We start from the raw sequence: 19895 nt of genomic DNA, 5'->3' as shown, positions 1-19895 counted from the left end.
GTTAAATACGTTTTAACTTCATAAATAAATAAAATTAAATCAAATGGGAAATATATAGGCTTTGTTTGATTCAACGTTTATAAGTCGAGGGCGTTTGCGTAATAAGCTCACATACAAAAACTATATTTAAACACATTTTTACGTTTAAACTCAATTTTTTCTCTACCTTCAGAATTTTAAGCTTACAATCTCAGTGTTTTTATCTCTATCACTTTTAAATATTTTTTTATTTATTCTCTCTCATATATTTAATTTTTTTAATTATTTTATTTATTCTCTCATATTTTTTTTTTTCTAACAGTACTCAATCTCTTATCTATTCTACCCATTTCTAATATTCTTATATATTTACATAAAATTATTATAATAATAAAATATACATTTAAATATATTTTTATTTATTATTTATAATATATGTATCTTAATATATAAAATAATTAGCCTATCTTCTAACCTAACAAAAATAAGAGGTGAATACTCACCCTAAGGTCATGGGTTCAAATCCGTCAGATGACAAGTTTTGCGTTCGGTTAAATGGGTAAGTGTATTTGCGAGCTACATTCTTAATTTGTTGTCTCATTTAGCATCTGAACATGCAAGATCAAAATGAAGATGACATGGTCCCTTAAAAAGATTCTAAAGCTCAGAGACAGTGCAGACAAGATGATCAACATTCAAATTGGTCACAGTTCAACAAGTCAAGAGCAGTGATTGGAATAACCTTTTGAGGACTATTCCAGAAGGTGTGAGAATCCTTGACGCACTTTCATCCTATCATCTAAATAACCATGAGGATTCCCATATTTAGAATGTCGAGAACAATGACAGGTACGTGTTGGGGTCTGCTTGGGATTGTGTTTGTGATCATGGGACATCGTCCCATGGTCCCACTTAGCATGGTCTACCAAAGTGATCTCTAGACACCAATTCATTTTATGGCTCGCTTTTCGCGAGAGACTCAATACTCGTGATCAGATCAAGAAGTACATGAGTATCCTGGACCCTAATTGCCTTCTTTACTTAGGAAATGAGGAGTACATTGAACACCTCCTTGGGAACTGCCCTTTCGCCTTCTTGCTTTGGCACAGATTATCCTCATCAATGGGCTTCCTCAGCTTCTCAAATGAATGGACCGATATCAAGGACCTCGCCATCACCAAGACCAAGGGCAACAATTTAAGTTCCAATACATTTAAGTGTTTCTTCGTCAACATTGTTTATCACATTTGGATGAAGATGAACGTTAGAGCTTTCTCAAGAGTTCGCAACAATGCTATATAGTATGGAACAATATCATAACCAACATCATGAACTTCTTCGTCCAAATGTGGAGGCGTATTTCCACATGTGAGAAGAATTTGTTAATCTGTCAAAATTGGAACATCGCTTTCGAGAAAGTCACTCTCACCACTGATATCATTGTACTTTAATTCTCAATTCTCATTTGTCATTTGTTATCTCTTTTATTTCATTATTATCCTTCATTCAATTTGTTTTTATTCAGATTTTTTTGAACTCATGTAACTTCTTTGACTCTTTGTGGCCTTTTATTTAATTGACGCTTTATTATTTTTTAAAAAAGTATATAAAATAATTAAATAAAACATGAAATATAAATACACTATAGCTGAATTGAATGATAATAAGAAGAGGGTGAAGTACCTAAAATGAATTGAATATTGAAATATTATATCAAATAAATGAGAGAGTAGAAATATGAAATGATGTATAATAATAAATTAACTTTTTTTTATTAACTGTGATAAACTTATATGACTTTTATATATTTATATGAGAATGAATTATCTAAATATTTAAAAGAAGATTGTAAACGAAAAAAAAGACAAATAAAAAGTAATGTGTTTATGAAAACTAATCAAGAAATTATCATGTTCAATTAAATTTAAAAAATATATATTAATAAAAATTAATATTTTTTTTATTTTAAAATAAACTAATTTTTAGTTTAAGTAATTTATAACATGAAGAAATTGATATTAATATTATTAAATATATATATATATTATATCAAGTTTATATTAAATATATTTTAAATTATATATTTATAAAATTAATATATTTATATCATTTATTTTAAAATATATTATTTTTTAATTTAAGTCATTTATTAATATTTAAAATTATATATTAACAAAATTTTATAAAAAATAATATATTAATATAATTTATTTTTAAATATATTATTTTTTTAATTTAAATTATTTATAAATATATAAATTAAATTAATATATATATATATTATTCATTATTAAATAATATTATAAATATAAAAATAAATAATTAAACTGTGCTGAAATCAAACTTATCCAAATTTAATAAATAAATAATTTGAGATAATATCGGCTAAATCAAACACAAAATAAATATATATATATATATAAATAAATAAAAGCTTGTCCCATTAGGTAATATAAGCTTCCAAAGTTGAATAATTCACCCTTGTTAGCACTAATGACTAATGAATTTTAATTGTCAACTACAAATTCCATATTTAATTCTCTACATAACTATTAAGCTTTTTGACTGGTTATTTTAATTTAATAGTTATATTGAATATGTAAAATTTTATATTGTAAGATTTTAAATCAATGAAATATAATTGAATCTATTTATAATTATTTTTTAAATGAAACCCATCAAGTAATAAAATTCATTAATTTTTTTATTTAAAAATAACTCTAAATTAAAATATAAATACTAAAAATAGACCAACTTCTTAAAATAATGAAACTATATATTAGTTTAAAACCATCCCCTAAAAATTAAATTATGAAATGTCACTATTTGTTTCATCATTTCAAAACATTGTTATAAAACAATAATAAATCATTAAATTAATGAAGTTTCACCGTTTCAAATCTGTTTAAAAAACACAAGTTACATTATTGTTAAGTTACAGTAGATTAAATGACATAAAAAATGTAATACTAAAAGTCAATGTGCATTATGCACTCAATATTATATTTAAAATTTATAAAAACAATTTATACACTGTAATCTCAAATAAAAAAGTGAAAAAATAAAATTAATTTAATCAATAAGGGAGAGAGAGAGGCATCTTCTTCCCTATCAGTCTCCACGACTCGGCATCGTCTTTCTGCATCTCCCATGGTTGAATTGAGAAGCTCAGACAACAAAACCTAATAATAGTTCTAAGGATTGATTGTTAAAGGGGAGATACTTATGGCGGGTCGCAGAGAGGGATCTTTGATGCGAGAGAGAAGCAGTCAATCACTTCGCGGATCGCGTATTATAGTAGCTATTGCGGTAGGTGTTGTACTCGGTTGCATTTGTGCTTTCTTATATCCTCACGGATTCTTCGCTTCCGATCGTAGACTCTCAAACTCCAATCTCCAGGTTAGATCTCTCTCCATCTCCATCTCACATACATACGATCAGACAAATACAAATGGAAAACGCAATCATCAATAATTAAGCTTGTATACCTTTTCTGAAATTAAATTATAGGTTTCTTCATTTGACTTTCGTGTTCGATAAGTCCAATTTGATCGTTTTTACCTTAGAATGAATAATGCGTTGTTTCTAGATTCAAGGCTTAAGTGAACTGTTTTGTATGCTAGGTTGAATCATCATCATCATGTGAATCGGGGGAAAAAATAAACATGCTTAAGTCAGATATCATGAGGTTATCTGAAAAGAACCTAGAATTGAACAAAGAAATTAGGGATCTGAAGGAAAAATCACGATTAGCAGAACAAGAGAAAGATAATGCTCAAAAGCAGTTTATGGTATTAGGGGAGCAACATAAAGCCGGTCCATTCGGTACAGTTAAAGGATTAAGAACTAATCCATCTGTTCTCCCTGACGAATCTGTAAACCCTAGACTTGCAAAAATCCTTGAAGATGTTGCAGTTGGAAAAGAACTAATAGTCGCCATCGCCAATTCAAACGTCAAATCAATGTTGGAGCTCTGGTTCACCACCATAAAAAACGTAGGCATACCGAATTACTTAGTGGTGGCGTTGGACGATGGAATTTCCGACTTCTGCAAATCCAACGATGTCCCATTCTACCAGAGAGATCCGGATGTAGGAATCGATACAGTTGCAAAGACGGGATCTAATCATGCTGTCTCCGGACTGAAGTTTAGAATCCTGAGAGAATTCTTACAGCTCGGTTACAGCGTCCTGCTGTCGGATATCGATATAGTTTATCTTCAGAACCCGTTTGACCATCTTCATCGCGATTCTGATGTGGAATCGATGACTGACGGGCATAACAACATGACTGCGTACGGTTACAACGACGTGTTTGATGAACCGTCAATGGGTTGGGCACGATACGCACATACCATGCGTATATGGGTTTATAATTCGGGTTTCTTTTACATAAGACCGACCATCCCTTCAATCGAGCTTTTGGACAGAGTTGCCGACCGTTTGTCAAAAGAACCAAAATCTTGGGACCAGGCTGTGTTTAATGAAGAACTGTTTTATCCGTCGCATAATGAATACATTGGATTATACGCATCCAAGAGGACTTTGGATTTCTACAAGTTTATGAACAGTAAGGTGTTGTTCAAAACGGTTAGGAAGGATGATAGGTTAAAGAAATTGAAGCCTGTGATTGTTCATGTAAATTATCACCCAGATAAGTATCCGAGAATGAAAGCCATTATCGAGTTCTTCGCCAATGGTAAGGAAGACGCGCTCAATTCGTTCCCAGATGGTTCTGATTGAAGAAACTGGTTTAGGGGGAGGAGAGTTAGAGACCGGACATTTTGTATTGATTCTCTAGTTTCTTTGTGCTGGTTTGAACTCTGTTTATTTATTTTTACTTTTTTTTTTTTGAATCTGTTCTCATTTGTCTACGAATTTCACAATGATGATTGATGAATCTGTTGTATAACATGCAAGAATATATGTTCTCATTTTGTTATAAGGGTTTGATGAACTCATGCATGATATTGTGAGTTTTCACTGAGGTAACTTAGTTAACATCCAAATCCAGATAGACACAGACAGACAAACATGTAAGCTACTCTGTTTTTGGCCCCATTCAAAACTCCTTATCCAAACAAGAACCATACATTTAGATCTTCATTCCTGACCTGTCTTTTTCTCAGAATTCTCCTCATTTCATTCTCTATTATAGCCAATTGCCGAAACTCATAAAACTTTCTCAATGGCTGCTTCCGTTTCTGAGGTGGATTTCGCAGACGTATTCGGAGGACCGCCGCGGCGGTTCTCGACTCAGGAATACCGTTACAGCTTCGGGGGGGAAGCTGATGAAGATTCATCAAAGGCGTCGCCGGAACACGACGGCGGGAGAGAATCATCGGTTTTGTGTCGAAACCCTTGGACTGGATTGGAAGAGAAACCAGTGTTTGGTAGCAACGATGTTGTGAATCGGAGGAGATTTCCGAGCTATGATTTCTACGACGATATATTCAGGGGGGGAGATGACTCCCATAGCTCTTCGCCTAGAAAGTCCGATCAGCATCCGATGAGCTCTTCGCCTGCCCGTTCTCTACCGCTTCATTCCGATCCATTTGCCACTTCCTTTCCTTCCCAATTCAGGTAAAATCTTACTTTTGCTAATATTTTCCCTATTTCTCTATTACAATCTACAAAATCATAATAATATACACAAATAATTTTTTACCAAATATAAAAATAATTACAAATTCCCTAGGATCCACAAAATAGTATACTAAGGTTCGAACAAAATATATAATATATACCAAATAAAATATAAAAAGAAAGTTTAACTTTTAACATTCTTATTTTAAAAAATAGAATATATAAAAGTACAATATTTAAATAGAGTTTTATATTTGATAAATTAATTTTTTTTTATTCACTTCTTTCAATATATAAACTTTAGTTTTCTCACGTCACTAATTATGGCACTACATTCATCTAATCGTTTTGTTATAACAAACGAATCAAATTATTAATTTGTGTTGATCCGTTCATTTAAAACGGTTAATATTTGATAAATTAATTTTTTTATTAACTTTTTATAATATATAAAATTTGAATTATAATTATTGTATAAATATTATTTACTTTAAATTATATTATATATATTTTATAATTTTAAATATTTTTTATATTAGTTTTGTGTTATGAAATATAAATCAATAATTAAATGTCGACAATTCACTTTTAATAATGTTTTAGTAAGTAAAAAAATTATGTAGACATTTAACATTTTTTTTAATATGAATAGGATTATCATGATTATTTGTACAACATATTAAGACACGTACTATGTTTTATACTAGTTCTTATAAAATATTAAATTTAAAAAAATTGTCATGTTACAATATAAGATTTTTTAAGTTGTAAAACTCATTTATATATTTTTTTTATCAAAACAATATCTTTTACATTGTAACATAATACTTGTGCTCAATTATTAACCGAAACTCTGATGTTTTTATGGTTAAAATTGTCAGCCTTCCCGCCAAATCTACAAGATTGGACTTTTCTAAGGTGAGTTCAAATATTGGGTCCGATGAAGCCTCAAGCTCTTCTCCTGCAAGACAGAAAGATGATGATTTCAGATCAGAAACTCTATCATCTTACCGCCCAAGTCCACTTTCTCAAGAATACTTCGTTAATCATCGAGAGAACAAATCTGATGAAATAATCAACAATAATAATACAAGTTTGCTTCACTTTTCTATCTACAAATGGGCCAGTAAAGGAGCTCCTCTATCGTTCGTTCCTCTCTTTCGATCAAACAGCTCAAAATCGAATAGAAATTATAAAATGCATAGATGTTCAAGTTCTAATGGAAGGATTCAAGATGGTACTAATAATAACATGGCTGAATTCCTCTGTCAAACTGAATCTCCTGAAATTCATAAATCAACACCGATTGAGTTCCCAGCCAGGAGAAAAGATAAAGATCTGAATGATGAAGAGAAAAAAGGTGACGCAAAATCAAGTAAATCTTCTTCTGATGATGTTGTACAAAGGGTTAAATTACCTAAGAATGATAGTACCAGTCACGGTTTAGACTATTCACAGAGAAGGCCTTCTTCAGAGAACCTTAGAAGAAATCCATCAAACAAGGGTGATGGAATGGTTAAAGATTTTGTAAAGATTTTTAACCAACAAGAAGAATCTGTAAAGCCCCAAAATGACATTCAAACTCGAACTCAGAGTTTTCGCTGGAAACAACATGTTTCAAATTCTACAGAAAATCTTCATGAGAAACAGAACAAGATTCATTCAAAGAGTACACAAAATTCTTTCAGGAGAAACGATCCATCATCAGATTCTGGTAATTTGTTTCCTCCAATTCTCTATTAATTAATGAAAACTTGTCATATGAAAAAGGACATTTTTTCTTTCTTCTTAGGTTCATTACCCAATCCTTCTACAACCATAAACATTGAGATGGAAGATCTCATGGAAGATAACTTTCAGGTATATATCTATATCGATAATTTTGTAATCGAACCAACTCACACATGTCATCATGACTGTTGAACAACAGGTAAAGGAATTACCCAATGACCATGGAATTAGTACTAACAATGAGGTAATATGGAGTATTTTTCATGATATTTATGTTTTAAAACGATGTGTTGTTAGTAACAAAATCAAATGCAGGATTTGGATTTGGATTTGGATAATAAAATTCGGCAATGGGCAAGAGGGAAAGAAGGGAATATTCGATCTCTATTGTCAACTCTACAATTTGTAAGAATTCAGTGAATCTGTATATTATTAGAATGTTTATATTTCTTTGGATTGATGGTTTGAAACCTAAAAAATTAGGTGCTTTGGGAGAATAGTGGTTGGAAGCCAGTAGCTCTTGTTGACATAATAGAAGGAAATGCTGTAAAAAGAGCCTATCAAAGAGCTTTACTATATTTACATCCAGATAAGTTACAGCAGAAATGTAGTGCTCCTCATCAAAAGTACATTGCAGAAAAAGTCTTCAAGATTTTACAGGTATTTGTGTTGTTATATGAATAATGATGACATTTTAATAATTTTTATTTGTTTGTTTGTAATGTTTATGCAGGAGGCATGGGATCACTTCAATACACTTGGAGCACTTTGAGCATTCAAACAAGAATCAATGACACATCTTTGTCTTTTTAATGTCCATATCTCTATATAGATTTAGTAGGTATTTTACTTGGGTGGAGTCAGCTTTTTATATTATTTTTTACCCTTTTCAAGGCTTCAATTCAAATCAAATACATCATATTATTATTATTTTGCATTTACTTGAGACTTTGAGAGTGAAAAATACAACCTTTGTTATCAATTGTTGAATTACATTTAAGATAAACTTTGTTGAAATCGAAAAATACTTTTCAACTTGTTTGAAATGGAGGTCGACACAACACGGCATTTGTTGCCGGATTTGTTGAGATTTTCTTGTTTAATTGCAAGAATATATTAGAACGAAAGTGCTATTCAAACAGAGACTAAAACCTTCCTTTAATTTTGTTTTATTTCAAAAGAACAATTTCACATTATATTTGGTTTATTGCAAATGTATATGATAAAAAGATTAAAAGGTGATGATGTTACACAAGATGCCTATGACAGCTTTAATTTCATGTATAGTTGTACTTCTTCTTCTATCATCTACCATGTTAGCACAAAACTGGTAAAAAAAGAAAAGAAAAGTTAGGCATGCATGTCTTGTGTGTTACTTATTGTCTTGCTGTCAGACTAAGAATATTAATATATCTTCTTTTAAGAAACAATAAATATTCAAATAAACATGATTTCAAAATTCAATGTTACAATTAAAAAGGTCAATTTCAAACTTTAAGGGAAATTTTTAAAATCAGTGATAAAACTGAGGTATATATATATCTGTGTTCTTCCTAGTGTTACAATAGATTCTATATCAAAATAAATTGGAATGTTTCAGATCAGATTGATAATAAATTAATATAAACCTAACTATTATGTTTTTTTGTTTTTTTTATGTCTCTTTTGCATAAAACATTTTACTCGTCACCTTAATCATAAAAAAAGAATATGATTTAATTATATTGCCAATTTGGCACCGCCCATTATACCAAAACAAATATATATTCATCATGTTTCAAAATTAGGTACAACATATAATTTAACTATAACAAATAAAAAAGTGACATAACACTTAATATAAACTTATCAATAAAATCTTTAATAATTGTCATTTTGTTCGATCTAAATTTATAAGTGTCCTGTGCCACTATAATAACTTAAGTCACAAAATTTTATTTAAGAAATGTTCGATTTTTACTTAATAACACTTTAATTAAATAATGATAACTACTCTAGTCATTTTAGTCTACTTGAAAATAAATACGAGTCAAAAACAAAATCGCCACTAAGTTGATCGACTTTGATACATATAATCATTTATAATATTTTTGTACACCCTAAATTTAAATAGATTAAATTAAATTTAACTAGTCATTTTTAATACTTTCTTAATTTTATTATTCAAATCATAAATGAAAATTTGAAATTATTTTAATTATATTTATATAAGATTTTAAAAACGATTTTAATGTATCAAATAATAAGTTATAGTATTCTAGTATCGTTTTTACACTTTATTATATGCCAAACTAAATAATTTTTGAAAGATTAATTGATAATTATTTAAATATAATGTAAAACTTTTTTATTAGTACAATGTAAATTTAGATTACAACTAAGTAAATTTTTTATTTGTGTTTTTTTTATTATGAAAAAATATTATTTTGTTTAGAGAAATTAAATAAAATCTGACATTACAGTAGTTAAAGTGAGAATTGTCTTTGTTCTGAAATTCACAAAAACAACAGTTGAAATTAGACCAAGCTATTTTTTTTAAATAATCCAATAAAACTAATTATTATGTCAAATTGTAATTCCAGCATTATATAATAACTTTATTAAACTTTATCAAATTGTAATATTTTGTTAATATTATAGTGTATTCATATAAATTATATAATTACCTGTCAAATTAAATGTCACATACGCTTCAATTCTTATCTAAATAGTGAAATACTAACCAGGATAGTTTTCTAATTTAAAATAAATAATTTTACTATTATATTATCATCTTATATCTAATAACTTTTGTATAAAAAAACTCTAAAATTATTGAAAAATATTTCATTTTTTTTACTATCTATAACTTTTCTAGTCTAGATGGATATATATAGTGATTTTTATAATTTATATTTGAATTGATGTTTTGTTTTTGTTTGGTTTAACATTCTGTTTAGTTGAATTCAATTTTTTTTCTCGAATTTTGTAGTCCGAATAACACTCCAAAACCCTTAGTAGATCGTTTGTTGCTCGTCCCTTCCAAATGTGTTGGTTGTAATTTAACGAGTCCGTCTTCTTCTTAGCAGGAATGAAAATGAACTACTCGATTCTGAAATTAATTTTCATTTTTTAAGAATGGAGGTACTAAAACTGATATTTCATATGTAAACGCTCTTATTATTTCGATAATATATGTACATGTACATTATCAATAGATAGGAACTTTGGCCCGAGTCGGATCTCCAATTGCTTCAATTTGAAGTAACTTTATCGACTTTTTTTGAAATAATAAAGATAATTTTAATTATCGCTCATAATATTTGATAAAAATTATATCGCCACAGTTTAATTGTTTCATTCTCCTTACTTACTTCAACCGTTCAATCCACATAATTCAGAAAATGTGAGTTCGTATTTAGAGCAAATTACATCATCGTTATCTTTTTCCACTAAATTTTTTATTTATTTATTTTAAATTATTTATACAATTCAATTGTTTATTGCAGAACTTATTTTTGTATTATTTACTAATTAGTTATGCCTTTGTTTGATTACAGGTTATTTAAATAATTTAGTTATTTAAATTATATAATAATAAAAAATAAAAAAAATATATCTTACTATCTAGTGATATAAGAAAGTGGGTGAAGTAATATTTTTGTTTTATGGTTAATGAAATAATTCAAAACACTACCAACACATGTATAGAAGCTTAATCTGATTGTGATTGTTGACTGGAAAAAATAAAAGAATTTCTCCCTTTACTGTTTATTTTGATGCTAGTTATTACTTATATCTCACTTATAAAATTAAACCTATACATAATAAAAGTAAAGTATCATTCTTTTTATTTGTTGATTTTTTTTCGTTTTAATCAATAATATTGAACTAACATTCTTTCCTCACAATTTTTATTTTTTTCTAACACAATAAATTGATGTCACATTATTTTTTTCTCATCTCCACCCCAAAACTCCCTCTCCTATTATTTCTCTTAATTTATATAAATAAAAATAAAAATTGTATATAAAATCTTAGGCCGAATCATGGGTTTGGATTAAATAATCCAACTTGATAGAACTAAATTAATTTCATATACGGTAATTGCTGATAATTTGATTTTTGTTAGAACTAAAATTACCATATAAAGACGAAGAAGAGTACGAGATAGAGAGAGAGAGAGTAGAGAATATTGCAAAATTTGGGTAATATATTTCTTCATTCTTCTTCTCTCTAATCTAATGGAAAATGAAATGAAATGGAATGGAATGGAATGCAATGAAATGCAATAATAATGTCTGGTGTCGTAGCTGAAGAGCATTTGTCGGCGAGTGAGACACCGTGTGTGCGAGCGTGGTCTCTGGATTAACAGCCTGCATCTTGTCAGATAATTACATACAGTCGTCCTCTCCGCAGAATTTGTCTTCTGCTCAACCAAGAACAACAACACTGCTTTTCCACTTCTCATCACTAGTCTCCCTCAACCGCCTATTTTGCCCCCACTCCGGTCTCTTCTCCTCTGTATCACAATGCGTAAGTTCCTCTCTTCTTTCTTTTGTATCCAATACTCTAGTGTTTCCTTAAAACTCTACCCTCTTCTTAAAACCTGGAGATCTGTTTTGCATTTTCTTCTTCAAAACACCTCTTCATTCTATTATAATTTGTGTCCCTGCAAAACCATTTGAACGAGATCTGCCTAAATTCTACTTAAATCTTCTCCATTTCCATCTACTTACTTGTTCACACAGTATCACATTTAGGTGGTATTGGCTTCTTATGGATTTTTTAGTCCAAGGCTGAAGGCACCACTAGTTAATATTCATACTCTTCTTCTTTTTGTGGGCTAAAGAAATAATAAGTTGAAGTTATGCTTGAATGAGTCTGAAGTTGTCAATAATCTTGAATGATTCATAGATAAAATATCACATTCATATTCTGTCTGTCTGTCTTTCTTCTTTTTTTCCTATATTTTTTATATAAAAAGTTGGAGGGGTTTTAGTAGTAGTGGCTTCCCACATTCAGTTTGGAGTATGTGGGAGAGTTGGTCTGCCTTACTTTATTTTCACAGAATGGGCAGATCTACAACAATAAAGCCAAACTCAATTTACTTAGTTTATTAACTAGCTTTATTAATCTTTTTTTGGCTTGTTTGGAAGTAATCATTTGTTCTTATGCTGTTAGGGTTTTATTCAGTTCTTAGCCAAGATTGATAATATCACAAGTCATGTTTAATGTTTATCCACCACATGGAAACTGCTTTTGTTGCTGAGAGTAAAATCAGAAGCAGAAGCAACAACATCTTTAACTTTTACAATTTTAGCTTAACATGGCATTAGAGAAGTTTTGGATGGTTTTCAGCATTGACTCATTCTGGCTCTGTGGGATAATACATTTGCAGGTTGAGTTGGAGGAAATTTGGCACTAGATCCAGTTGATTGATTGAAAGATGAAGTTTGGATCAAAGAAAGGATGGAAGCCAAAGATGCCTCTGAGGCTGAAAGGAAAATCAGCCATGCGTTTCTGTTTGTTTCCCAAAGTAAAACCAGCTAATAATTATGGTCCTGGCAAGATGCCAGTGTATCTCAATGTCTATGACTTGACACCAATGAATGGATACGTTTACTGGGCTGGTCTCGGCATTTTTCACTCTGGTGTTGAAGGTAAAGTTACCTAGTTACTTTCAGTTTATTCATTCTGATCTTGCTGTCCCCCAAAATTCTATAATCCACTCTACCTTGGATTTAATGAATGCAGTCTTTCTTGTTTGACCCATATCAGTCATGATTCTATTTAAGACTTCTAATGGATCTATAAGAAAGATCTCGATTGTTTTTGTGAACTAAAAACTCGACCTTGGTCGTCCCCCATTTGGAAACACTTATCTGTCTGCATTCGTTTCCAGATACAAAAACTTCAGGAAACTAAAATTCATTGACTTTCAAGGCCAACAAATATGGTTGGGGCCTTTTAAGTGATTATCCAGGGTTTATTTGACGTGGGTTATCTACTCATTAATCACATCATTCAAATAATCAACTAAAATACCCTCTATTTATAAGTAAATTATTATAAATACTATTTTCACTATATATTTATACCTTAAAGCTTGTTTGATGTAGGGTTATTTGAAAAAAAATTGTTTCATAAAAAAAAAGTGGATTATCTGGGTTAATTCAAATAACTAGATCAAACAAGGCCCTAGATTATTTCAGGATATACTTAACATAATGTTAAAATTTGCTTCATAATCAATTTCATCTACATATATATGTAGTGTTTCACTGTTGTCGTTAAAAGTGTTGGTTTTGGTTTTCCATTGCAGTTCATGGTGTAGAATATGCATTTGGAGCTCATGAATTTTCTTCTAGTGGTGTCTTTGAGGTTGAACCCCGTCAATGCCCGGGATTCAAGTTTAAGAAGTCTATATTAATCGGAACTACAGACTGGGATGCGGTTCAGGTAAGGCAATTCATGGAGCGTTTTTCTGCCAACTATAATGGCGACACTTATCATTTGATCGCCAAGAACTGCAACCATTTCTGCAATGACATTTGCCAGATGCTGACAAGGAAATCAATTCCAAAGTGGGTAAACCGCCTCGCAAAATTAGGTAAATTTCATGATCTCCCCTTTGTCTTGGTGCTGGTTTTCTTAAATAACTCCAAAGTGTTTGAATTTTATTTCTCTTGTTATATATATATATATATATAGGATCAATGTTCAATTGTATGCTTCCCAATGCCCTGAAAGTAGAACGCGGTGATCCCGGTGAGAAGACGAGGCTAAGAACATCATTTAATTGCTTGTCTTCTATCTCATCAAGACAAAGGCAGTTATCGAAATCGTCAATGCTGTTGCAATCGCCGCTAAAAGGCTGCTTGCCTCCATACGAATTGAGAAAAGTCTTGAAGTAGAAACTGGTTTTCTTTATTCAAACTTGTCTCTTAAACATGAATGTGTTCAAATTTGTGTGTAGAAGCTCAGGCTAGTTATGTAACATATTTGTGTTCATGGATTGAAGAACAAATATATTGTTATTATTATTATCATCTGTCTCTCTTTGACATTTCGTCGAACAGGTTTAAGGCAAGAAATGAAAGGGATACTACTGAATAGATTTCCAAGTTTCCACCACACTCGATAGCTCTTCGAATGAAGAACCGCCGTTTGACAGACTCCTCGCCGCGCTCACCTTCATCTCTTTAGTCCTTTTCCTTATAATCTTCCCTTCTTCGCCTTCCATCAACATCCTTATCACTCTCTCCACCTCTTCCCTCCCTATAACCTCCCCTTCCTCCGCCGGCCTCACCGCCACCCGAAGTTCTCCCGTCAGAGCCGACGCGTTCATCATCTGCTCCGCGTACAACGGCCACGCTATAATCGGAACTCCATGCACCAAGCTCTCCAGCGTCGAATTCCATCCACAGTGCGATAAAAACCCTCCCGTCGACTCGTGACTCAGAATAGCCACCTGTGGTGCCCATCCCGGGACCACCAGACCTATCTCGGCCGTTCTGTCTCTAAATCCTTCCGGAAGGTAACCGTCCGAGTCAGACTCTAACTCGGTACGGTCAGCATTGAAATATGCCGCCGGGGCACCGGCGTTTAATGGTTTCCGAGTCACGAAGATGAACCGTTGCCGACTCATCTCGATTCCTAGAGCTAACTCGGTGAGTTGTTCCCGAGTTAACGTACCGCCGCTGCCAAGCGCAATGAATAAAACCGAATCCGGCGGCTGCTTGTTAAGCCAGTTGATGATTATTTCGTCGGAATCTGAAACTTCCGGTTCGGTTTCTTTGGTGAGCGGTCCGATAGGGTGGATCGGAGGGATTGGTTTCTCGAGGAATAACTTGGTTTTCTGTATAGCCTGAAGCTGGTCCGGTTCGAAATCAACCCATGTGTTGAAAAAGATCGCCGTCGCCATTGTCATCCGGCTGAATTGGTGTAAGAACAAGTTATACTCGTCAATGTTCAGATTACGAACTTGATCTAACATGTTATTTTCCGGGCGGTTCAAATTGGGGAGGAAGAGACTGCAAGTAAACAGAGTTAACGACGGCGTGAAGAACAAATAAACCGGAATATGAATCTGAACGCAAACGTCAAACGCAAGGGTGGTAAAGATGTCGATTATTAATGCTCGTGGACGCGGACGCCGGTTCATTAGTCCAAGGAGGATAGACCGGAGAGGTTTTAGCGATTCGTGGACGATGATGTATAGTTGATGGAGGACTGGCATGTCGGCGGTTATGAAGGATGACACGTCAGCAGAGGGGAGGTTGATGATCTGGAGATCGGAGGGGAGGTCCGGTGAGTGGAGGAGGCGGTGCTGGGCGGCGCAGGAATGGGTTGTGATGGCTAAGAAGCTGACGTGGCAACCGTGATGGATGACGAGGCGCTTTGCCAGCTGGAAGAGTGGGATGATGTGGCCCAATCCTGGGCTTGATAAGATGACAATGTGCGGCTTGTTGGATGACTCGGCTGCCACCATAACTGGGATAGTATTGAAGAGATTAGAGAGAGAAAGCAGCAATGAATAATATTTAATTTCAGGTATATGTGCCTTCTCTATTTAAACTATTTTAAAATATATAAATTCGTGTTAAAAGAAAATATAAGGTCCTTTGTTGTTAGCTTAGTTAGTCTATTCAAACATTAAAGTAGTCAAAATTTTATAGAGAAAAAATATCTATTTTTAAAACTATTGTAAGTCAATTGTGTTAGTTCATGTGATCATGGTTAATAAATTAAAATATTTTAAATTGTGGAAAATGAACGTGAGATTGTGTTAATTTTTTTAAAAGAATAAATTAGTCTTAAAAAAGTACTATCTTATCACAAATATTGTTTAGAGAAAATAGAAAGTTGTTAAAAATAATAAAGAGTTAAAGGTTTTCATTTTATTTATTTTTTGTTTTGATCAATTTTGATGAAAGTGTTTAAACATTATCATCTCAAGATATGATTATAATTTTTTTGGATTATGCATTTTATTATTATGATGAGTTGTTTCATTTACAGTTTATTACTTACTCTCTTAATTCACAAAGGAGTCGGTAGTTAAAATTGTCACATTAATTTTCCTGTTTAATATTTTAAACAGGACAACTTATACCGCCTCAATGATAACCGATTCGAATTGTTTCAATTGTCACCATATGATCAGGAATGTAACGATGATGGTATTTGCGTTGCGGTATTCAAACCGAACACAATAACATTATAAATACGATTGGAACTTATATTTATACTTGTCACATTTATGTACACTTATATTTTGTTTTATTTATATTATTTTGAACATTGAAATAAATACATTAAGAATAAAAAAAATATTTAATTTATTAGACTATTTATACTATTTATATTATAAATTGGGTTAGTTAAAAATATTTTTATAATAAATATTATTTGTGTAGTTTATAAAAGAAACTGTGCTTAGGGAGATTGACTGGTCCACCCATTGTCATTCCCTGCACTAATTAGGAAGTTGTGATTTTAGAATTTATGCCCACTCTCTAATTTTTTAATAAAATAAGAAAATACAAACTTTAAGCAACAGCAAACAAATCATATAGTTCTAAATAGAAATGTTGTCAATTTATGTGGAAAAGTTTATTTGATTTTGCGCACTATGTAAGAATCAGAGTCAATCTTATGACATTGACATTTATTTTTTCTTATGATTTTATAATATGTTTTATAAATTTTAATATTTGTTTTTTAATTTGTACAAGTACTGTTTTTTAATTGAAATGAATTTACTGTAAAATAAAAAAATATTAATATATAGAGAAAAATAGAAACCGAAATAGAAACAATTTATAAGGCTTACAAATAAGATATTAATGTTCAAAATTTGTAGCCATTTACTTTTATGCGACTGTTACTTACAAATAATAACATTGGTGGATTCTTCTTTCTCATTTTGAGTAAATAAGAGATTCATTTAAGTTTAGGTAATGTTTAAGTTAGACTTTGGTATTGAGATTTAGTTATCTTAGATTACAAAATAATTTTTTTTTTCATGATATCAATGTTGATCCTATTTTTACAAGGAACTTCGATAATTTCATTATTAAAAAAAAGGATAAAATAAAAATATTACGAAAAAAATAATTTATGTTTATAAAATAAAAAATTATTATTATTTAAATAAATGAATTAATGTGACTAATTTTGTAAATATATTTTTTCGATAGTAAAATATTTCTCAGTCAACGACAACAATTTTAAAGTAAACTATCACTTTGAAGTGACTTATTCTAAGTAAGAGAATATCAACTAAATTTTAATTATTATGTTTTTGGATTGGGCCTTACTATTTGAACAAGAAATAAAACATTTTTTTGTCTGGAGTCTTAAAAACTTTTTTATGTTTACGGCCCCATCTTTCGACCAGTCCAAAATTTTCTAATAGTTTTCAAGCGTTGGTATATCTTTGTATTTTGACTCACAAATCTTTCAAGTCTCAAAATCATTTGTTTTATATTAAAAAAAAACTGTCATATACCGAAGTATTGGAGAACATTGATAGCTAAAAGCTTAAAATCACAAAACAAATACGGTACAACCCATAAAAACATTTAAGTTTTCTGTCACAAAATTATAACTAAAAAATATTTTAAAAAATCACAAATACTTCTGATTATCCCAAATCAATGTTAACTCTCAACATGAGATTACTATATCATACTGATAATCAGAAATGAGAATCTGTGGCAGTTCAAAAGTAAAGACACTTATCCATTTTTGATCATTTGAGATGAATTATATATCATGGAATAAGAAAAATTGTAAACATTTGGTTATAAAAGAAATCATAAATATGTTCATTTGAAACTAAGGTAGCTCACATTTTGGTCTCAAGTTCATTTCATATAATTTTTTTTAAATATTTTGTTTTAACCATATCACACTCGTGTTTTAAATTGGTAGTTAAAATGTCAAAATTTTGATATCAATTTTGATTCACACTTTTATGTTAAAGTAATGAGATAGTAAAAAGGAATAACTCCCTAAATTACATATAAAAAAAATATGCTTTTACAACAATGATTCTAGATTTCAACCTTCGTTCGTCTAGTTTCATAATCTTCAGTAACTTAAATTTAGGCATTATATGATTTGCTCCTTATTTAAATGTTTTGATAGTAAAAAATGTGTTATTGAGATCATATTACAAAAATATAATCTTATTATTTATTATTTCGAAATATCAAAAAAAAAATAATAATTTAATATGAAAAATTAAATTTAATAGTGGATTTTGAAAATCCTATATAACCGAAATCAAACAAGACCTTTACTTTAATAAGAATAATCCCACTAAGAAATTTGACTTCAGGGTCCCTAAAGGAAGATATATATACATATCATCCTTCCAATTAAAAAGCACCACGTAACTACTATAAACATTTTTTTTCCATTTCAGATTAAAATTTAAAATTATAAATAATACATTTAAATATTTAAGAATGATTTTGATTTATGAGATATTGAATAATTTGTTTTAATTAAAATTATAAAAACATCAACTAAGAACTAAAATCAATCTTCTCTCTTAAGCTTCCTTTAAATACAAATCTGATTTTGTATTTGTTAAGACAGAGTAGAGACTAGAGAGAGAAACAGAGCTCAACAACAAGAAGGTCTGGTTATGGCGGGGTAATCACTCTCTCTCTCTTCTTCTTCTTCCTACTACTAAACCTAGATAGCTATTAAACGTTGAATTTCTCATGTTATGACCGATCCAATTCCAGAATCATTCAATCAATCAATGTAATCATGATTTTTTAGAGTTACGAACGGACGGGATTACCAATTTTAGCAAGAATTTGAAAATGATTAACTTATTCTGAATTTATTATGCATTGTTTCTTATTCAGATCAAGTTCAAACGGCGTCATCAAGTCTTCACTGGATTCGTGTTATGATGAAATATATGATTTCCTGTTTCAGCCTAAAGATTTACACGGTTAGATTTGTTAATTATGCTTTTGTTTCCTAAATCATCATCTCATCGAATGAATTGCGTTTCTTGCCTACTTATTACCTTGATCGATTACAGTTAGAATGAATTGCGTCTTTTTTACTGAAATTCAAATAATTTCTCAGGAAAATTGAATTCTGTAATGCAGATGGTATACTTAATAATATCAATCAGGATTTGGTTGATCCATTTGAGGAGAACATATCTGATTCAGGAATCTCGTTTGCTGAATATTCTTCTGTCGAATCTGTTGGACTTGGACAAGCCCTTTCCATCAAGAACGAGGTAAATTCTCAACATATATAAACACAAATTTAGATACCACAATCCATGTCTAACTGAATATATCTATATACATATACTTGTAGGGAAGGAAGGAGATAACTGATAATGAATTGGAAATGGGATTTGAGATGTATGAGTTTGATTTCTTCATAGAAGATGGTCACTACCTTGAACTGAACGATCTGTTAAGCCCTTTATCATCATCATCATCATCGCCTGCTCCAAGTTCAGACAGTACAAGCTCTCTGTGTATGAACTCTGACTATTACTTTGATTCATTGGGTTAGATTTGGATGATGTTTCTGTCATAACAACAGAGGATGCTGTTGTTTTATGTTTGG

The 19895-nt window shown here is 30.8% G+C and overlaps 5 protein-coding genes across 7 annotated transcripts; 4 read left to right on the top strand and 1 right to left on the bottom strand.

Annotated features, from left to right (window-relative positions):
* The first annotated feature begins 3054 nt into the window (after positions 1-3054).
* On the top strand, positions 3055-4923 carry LOC124931179 (arabinosyltransferase RRA3-like). Its single transcript, XM_047471575.1, has 2 exons — positions 3055-3378; positions 3603-4923. The coding sequence occupies exons 1-2, from the start codon at positions 3205-3207 to the stop codon at positions 4719-4721; spliced, it is 1293 nt and encodes a 430-aa protein (XP_047327531.1). The 5' UTR covers positions 3055-3204; the 3' UTR covers positions 4722-4923.
* Positions 4924-5139: 216 nt separating this feature from the next.
* Positions 5140-8241, top strand: LOC124929211 (J domain-containing protein required for chloroplast accumulation response 1-like). Of its 2 annotated transcripts, none has more exons than XM_047469512.1 (7): positions 5140-5561; positions 6446-7278; positions 7357-7424; positions 7495-7539; positions 7623-7700; positions 7779-7955; positions 8029-8241. In XM_047469512.1, the coding sequence occupies exons 1-7, from the start codon at positions 5167-5169 to the stop codon at positions 8065-8067; spliced, it is 1635 nt and encodes a 544-aa protein (XP_047325468.1). In that variant the 5' UTR covers positions 5140-5166; the 3' UTR covers positions 8068-8241. The 2 variants fall into 2 exon arrangements, with proteins under 2 accessions (XP_047325468.1, XP_047325467.1); XM_047469511.1 differs by having other exon boundaries at positions 7611-7700.
* Positions 8242-11470: 3229 nt separating this feature from the next.
* On the top strand, positions 11471-14323 carry LOC124929213 (deSI-like protein At4g17486). Its single transcript, XM_047469514.1, has 4 exons — positions 11471-11810; positions 12676-12937; positions 13600-13887; positions 13989-14323. Exons 2-4 carry the CDS (start codon positions 12724-12726, stop codon positions 14189-14191), a joined length of 705 nt encoding a protein of 234 aa, XP_047325470.1. The 5' UTR covers positions 11471-11810; positions 12676-12723; the 3' UTR covers positions 14192-14323.
* A 59-nt stretch (positions 14324-14382) lies between these two features.
* On the bottom strand, positions 14383-15812 carry LOC124929212 (UDP-glycosyltransferase 72B1-like). Its single transcript, XM_047469513.1, has one exon. It carries the CDS (start codon positions 15766-15768, stop codon positions 14383-14385), a length of 1386 nt encoding a protein of 461 aa, XP_047325469.1. The 5' UTR covers positions 15769-15812.
* Positions 15813-18897: 3085 nt separating this feature from the next.
* On the top strand, positions 18898-19869 carry LOC124928761. Of its 2 annotated transcripts, none has more exons than XM_047469010.1 (4): positions 18898-18944; positions 19166-19254; positions 19418-19554; positions 19638-19869. In XM_047469010.1, the coding sequence occupies exons 1-4, from the start codon at positions 18937-18939 to the stop codon at positions 19839-19841; spliced, it is 438 nt and encodes a 145-aa protein (XP_047324966.1). In that variant the 5' UTR covers positions 18898-18936; the 3' UTR covers positions 19842-19869. The 2 variants fall into 2 exon arrangements, with proteins under 2 accessions (XP_047324966.1, XP_047324965.1); XM_047469009.1 differs by having other exon boundaries at positions 18922-19058.
* The last annotated feature ends 26 nt before the right edge of the window (positions 19870-19895 follow it).

Source organism: Impatiens glandulifera, chromosome 3, assembly GCF_907164915.1.
Source record: "Impatiens glandulifera chromosome 3, dImpGla2.1, whole genome shotgun sequence".
Lineage (NCBI taxonomy): Eukaryota > Viridiplantae > Streptophyta > Magnoliopsida > Ericales > Balsaminaceae > Impatiens > Impatiens glandulifera.
This window is presented reverse-complemented; position numbering and strand designations above follow the sequence as displayed.

Bases quoted from the DNA above. Each gene is read 5' to 3' on its own strand.
- LOC124929213 (XM_047469514.1), top strand. From the start codon at position 12,724: ATGAAGTTTGGATCAAAGAAAGGATGGAAGCCAAAGATGCCTCTGAGG. The intron at 12,938-13,599 runs GTAAAGTTACCT...TTTCCATTGCAG, and splicing joins TTTTCACTCTGGTGTTGAAG to TTCATGGTGTAGAATATGCA. The intron at 13,888-13,988 runs GTAAATTTCATG...ATATATATATAG, and splicing joins AAACCGCCTCGCAAAATTAG to GATCAATGTTCAATTGTATG.
- LOC124928761 (XM_047469009.1), top strand. From the start codon at position 19,021: ATGACCGATCCAATTCCAGAATCATTCAATCAATCAAT. The intron at 19,059-19,165 runs GTAATCATGATT...TTTCTTATTCAG, and splicing joins GAATCATTCAATCAATCAAT to ATCAAGTTCAAACGGCGTCA. The intron at 19,255-19,417 runs GTTAGATTTGTT...TCTGTAATGCAG, and splicing joins TCAGCCTAAAGATTTACACG to ATGGTATACTTAATAATATC.
- LOC124931179 (XM_047471575.1), top strand. From the start codon at position 3,205: ATGGCGGGTCGCAGAGAGGGATCTTTGATGCGAGAGAGAAGCAGTCAA. The intron at 3,379-3,602 runs GTTAGATCTCTC...TTTGTATGCTAG, and splicing joins TCTCAAACTCCAATCTCCAG to GTTGAATCATCATCATCATG.
- LOC124929211 (XM_047469511.1), top strand. From the start codon at position 5,167: ATGGCTGCTTCCGTTTCTGAGGTGGATTTCGCAGACGTATTCGGAGGA. The intron at 5,562-6,445 runs GTAAAATCTTAC...TAAAATTGTCAG, and splicing joins TCCTTTCCTTCCCAATTCAG to CCTTCCCGCCAAATCTACAA. The intron at 7,425-7,494 runs GTATATATCTAT...GTTGAACAACAG, and splicing joins TCATGGAAGATAACTTTCAG to GTAAAGGAATTACCCAATGA.
- LOC124929212 (XM_047469513.1), bottom strand. From the start codon at position 15,768: ATGGTGGCAGCCGAGTCATCCAACAAGCCGCACATTGTCATCTTATCA.